At 40.3% G+C, this 8,531-nt stretch overlaps 1 protein-coding gene across 2 annotated transcripts in view; it reads right to left on the reverse strand.

Annotated features, from left to right (window-relative positions):
- Positions 1-6: 6 nt before the first annotated feature.
- Positions 7-8,531, reverse strand: part of LOC101856724 (solute carrier family 28 member 3) — a 28,807-nt gene continuing 20,282 nt past the window's right edge. For both annotated transcript variants that reach the window (XM_005094224.1, XM_005094222.3), the window contains exons 7-13: positions 7,353-7,478; positions 6,200-6,336; positions 5,764-5,932; positions 4,766-4,909; positions 3,284-3,397; positions 2,159-2,339; positions 7-878 (exon numbers count right to left, since the gene is read on the reverse strand). In XM_005094224.1, coding sequence (XP_005094281.1) covers positions 799-878; positions 2,159-2,339; positions 3,284-3,397; positions 4,766-4,909; positions 5,764-5,932; positions 6,200-6,336; positions 7,353-7,478 — 951 coding nt within the window. In that variant the 3' untranslated portion in view covers positions 7-798. The remainder of the gene's footprint in view (positions 879-2,158; positions 2,340-3,283; positions 3,398-4,765; positions 4,910-5,763; positions 5,933-6,199; positions 6,337-7,352; positions 7,479-8,531) is intronic.

Here is an 8,531-nt window from a genome sequence, read left to right on the forward strand (position 1 = left end):
TTTTTGTTCGTCTCGGACCCATGACCTTTTATCTCCATTTTAAAATACATCCGTAGGTGGATGCTGCTGAAAAACGTCGATCAAAGGTGGAAAAATATGTAAATTTGCAGTGTTGAAGGACATTGCAGCTTTGGAAGTCACCAAACTTTGGCGGCCATTTTCTCGCTATGTTTACCTGAGACATTCAGCAGTCGCAAATATCACGACTACTATTCACGATATATGGATATTTTTCTTCAAAATCAAGGCACATCAACCAGCTTTATAATCATATCAGTTGCTCCATATGGTCAAGAATTGACGAGGGCCTGATTCCACTGCATAACTATAATACAAACTCTTTCGTCCTACAAATCTACTTACTATTGTCGACAGGTCACAATAAATGTTTCCTTCTAGAATAGGAAGAACTGAGGAGATCCTGAAGTAAGAAATCAACCCAAGAGTAACTGTTTCTGAATTTACGCCTACTGTATAATACACCAACGACAGAGGAAGGAATCATTGGACTTGCAGTAAGCCTTGATTCAGACTTACTTTGCATTGAAAACAACGACATTTATACTTATATTATAATTAGATTTACATCTATATACATTTTAGTACATCCAAAATAGTACTATTCTTCAAAACCAAAAACTTGTGACACTGATGTTTATAATGAATAAGCTAATTTACCCTCTCCGAACACATATATCAAATGACAAAAAACTGCCGCAGAAAATCTGCTTTCGCAAAGGGTAACTTGAGCTCAATCACTACTAATTTGATCCCTGTGGTTTAATAAGAGAATTGATATCAAATGATCAGAGAGGTCAGGTTCTGGACGGCTGCAGCTTGAGCAGTCCCAGCATCGACCACGTCCGTAAACATGATACCTGTAAACCAATAAAAATAATATGCATTTTAGTATAACTTTAACTCTCTATTGGTTTAAATATAGATTTTTTTTTAAACCGGAAAGACCAAGGATAGGATACGTCAAAACAAATATCAGACATGCTCTTTGACGTATAGATGTTCCTGTGTATTTTTGTGGTATTGTAATTGCCTCTGCCGTGGTTTTTCCACTATCCCAACCTCCCCTCTTCTCCCACCCACCCTATCCTCAACCCAAGAAGAAGAAGAAGAAGAAGAAGAAGAAGAAGAAGAAGAAGAAGAAGAAGAAGAAGAAGAAGAAGAAGAAGAAGAAGAAGAAGAAGAAGAAGAAGAAGAAGAATCTGTTTTGCTCACAGCACATTCTGTTGTCAAACGTTCTACCATATGGCAGATATACAGATTTCAACATAAGGTAAGGATCAATTGCAAGCACTCTGAATGGTCTTCTTGGGTCAACCGGCACAGGGGGGGGGGGGGGTTCTTGGACTGATCTAGTGCCTTGATGGCGCTGCCTCAAGCGGACAATGACAGAGTGTGACACAGCAAGCCTTCTTGCAACCTCTCGGGATCCAACTCTATCCTGCGCCATGCCATAGCTCTGACACGATCAAAGTCGTTCAGCTTTTGTCTTAGTGGCATGTGGATGCGATACTGCATTTTGCGAAAACGGCGGCTTATATTTCCACCAAAGTGAGCACGGTTCGAGACCATACGTTCGTTTATGACCTGCACCAGAAATTTTACAGGAGGAATGTCCATGGTGCCGCACACAAGTCGATAAAAACAGCAAATTTGGCTAATATTCCCCGAGGATTTCCTTGCAGGACGTGGTGGTTTTGCAACTTTAGGAATCTTTGCATTACGTATTGGTAACCCATTTACACTTTCAGAGCAAATATTAGAAACATTCCCAGCTGTCTTTTTCTTCGGATAAAAAAAAAAAAAATCACGACTGTCTGTTAAGGTGGTCCTTAACTTTCATTGAAGTCTGTAGTTTATAATACAAAACATGACAAAATTTTATTGTTTTCCAATTTAGCTCCGTTTTCCTAAGACAACGCTATACACCTACACACTAAACAAAAATCATGCATACACTCGCATGTAATCACAGCACACACACACACACACGCACACACACACACACACACACACACACACAAACACAAACACACACACATATACACACAAACAAACACAAACACACACACACACACACACACACACACACACACACACACACACACATACACGCCACGGGCGAGGACATTTTACCGACCTGCGACTGCTCCAGTTGCAAAGCTGGCCATATTTCCCACGTAGAAGGCCCGGAAAACCACGTCCAGGATGTCGCTCTTCCTTGACGGGCAGATGGGAGTCAGGGTGCCTATGCTAATGCCAATGGCCGTGAAGGCAGAAAAACCACAAAGGGCGTAGGTAGATATCACTTCAGAACGCGGCTTGTAGAAGAAAAAGAAGGTGAAAAATAATATATTAAAAACAAAAATTGCTTGAATTTTTACTTTTTAATTCTTGCGACATAGTAATATAAGTTTAATGCCTTCGTCGACAATAACAAAACTTCGCTTTAAACAATTCCCACCCTTGGGCAGAATCACTTTTTCCCAGGAATCTCTGGATTAAATTCTAAAGCAAGAATGGGTAAGTGTGTCCAAATCAAGGGCCGGATTAAGCGATTGCGAATAATTCGTGAGCCAAAGCAGACGCAAATCGGATGAAGTCAGTTGAAATACCCAATCTCTCAAGAATGAAACTAAAACTGACAGATTAGTATAATATGTCACTCACGGACATTTCATTTTATTCAATTTTAGGTTTATTGCTTCAAGATGGGCCAGAAACTATTGATTCTAATTTTCAAGACGGACAGTTTTTAAAAATTAGTACTATTTAATACCGAGCTCACTGCAGGCCACATTTCACTACGTTATAAAGACAAAGTTCTATCTGACGTTTTTGGCCGTTTTGAATTACTTAGACCATGAGGTCAGAAATCAAATCTTCTGTCTGCTCTATCAAATTTGTAAGATTATTCAGAGTCGTTATCAAGGTGTACAAAGATGTGCATCCGGAACAGCTTAACATGAAATGAAACTCAAAATCTTAGACGTCAAATTTCTCACAACTAGTTACTGAGCAGGTAGAACTTTGTAATTGTGAGGTAGCAATTTATTATCAATTACTGGCTCGACTCGTGGGCCAGACTCAAGAGGCAGATCTGCTCCGTGGGCCGTGGTTTGCCCATGTCTGTTCTAAAGTATATTTATTACAAAGTTAATCAGAAGGTGTAAGAGGCTATTTGAGGACATTATGAAAAACATTGTCTAGTGTATTCTGGATACAATGTTTTGTTTTAACTTGTTTATTGTCTTTTAATACTCACAGACATAACGCCGTTTTTCAGAGTAGTGTTTGCAGCATCCAAGATGACGTCAAAGCCCTCCCAGTGAAACGTGCCATTGGTCACACTCAAGTAGTGCTCTAGGACTTTTCGATTCTGGGATTCGATAGAAGGAAACGGGAGTGTTATATATAGTCTCTGCTTTCTCATTCCAAACAGATAATTGTGAGATGAATCTGTCCAAGTATAACAAACAGACACGATTATACTATTGTTCATGGGGAAGAAAAAAAGCAGCCATGCAGACTCAAATAATAGATGTAAAGCGCAAAGAGCATGCTGGAGAGCGTGGACATGTGCTACATAAATGTCATTATTATTGTTATTACTATTGTTATTGTTATCATCATCATCATCATCATCATCATCATCATCATCATCATCATCATCATCATCATCATCATCATCATCATCATCATCATAACTCTGCTTGTCAGTTCAGAAAGCTGAGTGGCGTCGGTAGCCTAGTGGTTAGGCTACCGGACTCGTAATCGCGAGATTGCGGGTTCGGGGGTTCGAGCCTCAGCTCGGTCCGACGTTGTGTCCCGGGGATAGGCACTTTACACGAATTTCCCTCTTGGCTCGGTCCTTTTGGAGATGGACGCTAAACTAGTAGGTCCTGCCTCTTAAATAACCTAATAGTGTTGATAAGGGCGTTAAACCCATACCATTTCACCATTTTTTCAGAAAGCTGAGCACAAAATCGAGTTTTGGTTCTGCTATTCAGTTGAGCGTTTTTGAGCCTACTGCGTTCGAACTTAAAATCGTATGTGCGTAAGTATGTAAGTGGGTATATATGTAAACCTATGTAAGGTTAAATCATTTATACAATACAATCTAGGGGGCTCTCGTGGCCTAGAGGTTAAGGTGTTGGCCTCTCATTCAAAGGTCCCGGGTTCGAATCCGGGTAGCGACCGAAAAATTTTCTTCTCTAAAATTGTCTCCTTTCACCTCCTTTCCTGCTCTCTAGCAATGTTCTGTTGTCTGCTTTCAATTTCACTTTCTGCCCCCACCCCCTCACCTCCTTTGCCCCCTCCTCTGGGCTCCTGACTCTTTCTGCAGCCTTTCTACTGCTACTCCTTGGCTTCTCCATACTGCTGTCTTTCTGCCACACCCCTTATCTTCTGGTAGGAAAGATCTACACCTAGCCTTCTCGGACAAGGGCGAAAAATCTCGGAGGGCCCATGTGCAAGTTGCGCACGTTAAAGATCCCTTGGTGGTCTAAAATCGATAAGAGTAGGCTTCGGCCGCCACCTGGGCAAAATTCAAAATTTCCTACCAACTGAAAATATTAGGAGTGTCCCGCGCGCTCATATGACCTATGCAGTTGCGACCGCCGTAAAACACTTTACAAAAACAAACAAATACAATACGATCTGTAGCCTTTATATCATAACGTAACATAATGAGGCTCTAAATATTTATTTACGAACCCAATGAGGGTTATATCAAGTACAAATTTACCTCAATGATTTCTCCAAGATTTTTGTAGGCCACCATGGGTGTGGCGAAGAGCTTCACACCAATCAGAGCTCCAAGTCTTCCACAATCTGCAGGTTCCGTACCCATGACGTAGGCGAGAGGCCACAGCAAGTAAGAACAGATTAACTGTAGAGAGTGTAAATAACACAATGTAGTTGCATCACAAACAGAGCACTCGGACTCTTGCCGAGAAACCGAGTAGAGTGGACATAGTCCTAGACAGATCAGAGAAATCGTTTGAACCCTACACAAAACTTCCATGTGGCAGCTAAATAGTGTGACTCTCAATCTGTGACAGCAGGTTAGATAAAGCATAAAAGAATAGTCACGCTACTCAGCAATATGTGACATCTGTCTCAAGATAGCAGAACAGATTTCTGTAAACCTAGCGAGCAAAAGAAACACGGAAAACTATTTTGGCCATAACTAAATAATAATCAATGATAGAAGACTGAAGTTTACACCATCGATAGTAGGGTATGTCATATTCTCTTTCGAAATCAAAAGGCGCCTGTCTTGCTTGTCACCATCAACTGGTGTTAATGTGAAGAGTTACAAGATACATAACATCTGGTTATGAGTTCAGATAATGATAGGACCTGAGCATTTGTAACTGGTCGTTGGCACTGTTCCACCACCAAAGACGATAGCGCTACTGGACTCACTTTTTGCTTGAGGTAATAGTACTGATTACTTATGTTCACATTCTGACTGAAGAGTCAAGTGTAGCTTCCGTGTACAGGGGGTGGTAAAAAGACACAACGCATACCAGCAGGAGTTACAGCCCTTCAAACAGAAATAAACAAGATATTCAAGTACTAATAATTAAATCCATAAATATGTAACTCACTTCTTCCTTTCCACCCGTCTCCCTTCTTTTTTTTCTCTCGAGTAATAAAGACAAAAGTATAGCCCGTCAAAATAGCGTGTCTATGACTAGTGAGATGTTCAATCCAACACTCATATCCCTCTGAACTTACATCAAAACTGAGGCCCTCGTAGCCGGCCCGTTGGCCAAACCAGTCTAGAATCGCATCAGTCATGGCGAGTAGGGAGAAAAACGCTAACATGTTAGCGCTGATCGGGGCCATCATCTTCAGGGCAAGAACGGCGCCATCTGAACAAACGGACAGCAAGTTTTGGCTTTTACTGAGGAGAAAAAAAACATTTAGGAAAGGGTGTTTTGAGTAAAAGAATAAAATTTTATTGAGGCTCGGACAACAGGTCTTTGTTCGAGTACATGAATCAGAAATGTCTGTTTTCCTCTCGGGAATAAGTGTTCATCATAAAAGCTAAGCTTTATCAGTATTTAGGATATACTTTAGGAGTGGAATGAATAAATGATATAATGGAAAAATATAATCTGTCAACCTATCAATCAGTCAATCAATCATTTAAGAAATAATTTGGACTTACTCAGACGTGTCCCTCATTTTGATGTTGGTTTGCTTAGAGAGGTCCACAATCTCTGTCTCCGGGTACGTCAGTTTGGACAAGGCCAAGGCAGCAGGGGCCGAGATAATGGCCGCCGTCAGCAGATGACCGGGTGGGGCCTGAGGGAGGAAGGGATACCACAGGTGAACACAGGTGAAGAGGGTGCTGGTTTGAGGACGAAAGGGAGGAATGCCGCAGATGGGAAGAGAGGAAGAGGGTACATGTTTGAAAATGGAGAGAGGAAACACAAAAAGACTTCTGGTTTGAGGAGAGGAGCGGTTGGAAGAGGGAACACAAATCTACAATTCTAATTATCTTTGCCCATTTTTCTCTTTTGAAGATTTGAGTGTCTACTGTCAATTTCCCTGCTTTGTATCTGTTCTCATTTTGAACATTTCTTAGCTCAAAAGTGATATATGCCCGTATGCCCTAAGGGAAGATACTGTATCTAGGGAGATTGTTACTAGAGTAAGCTTGCTTTGATGGGGGATATACAGTATTCGCCCTCTTTGTTTTTGCATCTTGCTGTACATTGAAACAGTGCTGCCAATTGTTAATGTCAATAAAAACTGTCCGATAGACCACACATACCATTAAAAAACAATTTTGAACCAAATGCTACGGAATTCGCTGAGCTTCATCTTTATTCGAATACTTAAAAGGTTTTTATTCTGCAGAAAAAAAATTATCCGTCAGAAATTACTGAAAATAAACTGTTCTTTTTTTTGTTGAAAATCCAATAAGCCTTCCTCTCACCTGGAACACTGTCCTGCCAGACCCGCATGGCGCCAATTCTCAAAAGCACATGCGTTCGCAAAATGCATTACATCTTTAGTGTGAACGCACATCAACACACATGCGTGTTTGAATGTGTGTATAATGTGGTGGCGTTGAGTGTTCGAATTGGTTTCACTTTTGTTGTATTATAAGAGATTAAAGTGAAGTGTAATTCCCAAGGGTTTTTCCAGCTCTTTGTTGTTGGTATTGTGCTGCCTGTTTTTGCTTTTATTATTTAACATGAGTTAGCGTAAATGTACGCTAGTATGGTTTATAAAACGTTTTATCCATATCTAAAACAACATAGAAACGAAACACGACACAAGCCCATAGTCAAAATGACATGACGCTTGCTTACACCGTATTTGATGAACATGGTCATGATCCCTCCAGAGATGCTGGCGAACCCACACGTCATGATAGCGTGAAGTTCCGACTTAGTCACGTTTGGAATGAACGGACGAATCAAGAGAGGAGCCTCACTCTGTAGAACAACGAAAATCCCCTTGAAATCACAATCGTGGTACATGTATATGGCAATGGTTATATGTTTCCCCTTTCTTCTACTTCACCTTAGAAATAATTAAACATACATTTTGTTAGATCTAACAAAAACCGTATCACATAACCGCATCCCTCTTGACAAAGTTTTAACATTTTTCTTTTGTGTTTATACTTCAATAAATTGGTTTCTTTGTTATTATCTTACCATTTAAACTGTATTATTTCATACCCAGGTCATACATTTCTCAATAATGTAATTCTGTATTTAACAACGTCTTTATCGTTAAAATAGCCACATGACAATGCAATGAACATCTAGGTTGGAGGAAAGAGTTAAACAAACTTCTTTTTAGTTGGTTATTTTAGAAGCCAAGTACGGACAAAGTGATTGTCATTTCAAGTACATTTATATTCAGTGAGCCAGTATAAGTGCACTGGAAGCAGTCAATAGCACATGATATGAATGCCGAATGAAGAGATGAGGGAGACGTTCAACTTCGACCTGTCGTATACGGCGCTCATTGCCGTGTAATGCACCCCTACCACTCCCCCCCCCCCCACCCGAAACAACCGTCGTGGTGTGGTTCACTACATGGAAACTTAAAAAAGGAATCAAATGAGGAGGCATGTTTTTCGTCTTCCCGAAAAGGTTCTATTTTTGCTGAATATCTAGTTGTTTATGCCTTGGAGGACGTTATGCCTCGGAAGTAAGTGCAAATTTATATTTTCTGTCATTCCCCTTTTATTTTTATTTAAATAACTCGGTCTGGTGCTCAGAAAGGACCAATGGTGTGTCTAGTGGAACCTGCAACTTTTATAAATGCAAAAGAATCTAAAGAGTTTTGCTAGGGTTCTATCATTGAAAAAAATGTTATTTACCAGACAGGGAAAACGTTTAAAAAATAACAATCACAAAAACAAAGCAATTAATATAAATTATAGGAGCTACTTGGCAGAAACTATAATAACAATTACTCCAAAGGCAGCATCCTAAATAACAGCTCGATCCGGAGAAATATATAGCGCCCCCCCC

Source organism: Aplysia californica, unplaced genomic scaffold (genome assembly GCF_000002075.1).
Source record: "Aplysia californica isolate F4 #8 unplaced genomic scaffold, AplCal3.0 scaffold00078, whole genome shotgun sequence".
NCBI lineage: Eukaryota > Metazoa > Mollusca > Gastropoda > Aplysiida > Aplysiidae > Aplysia > Aplysia californica.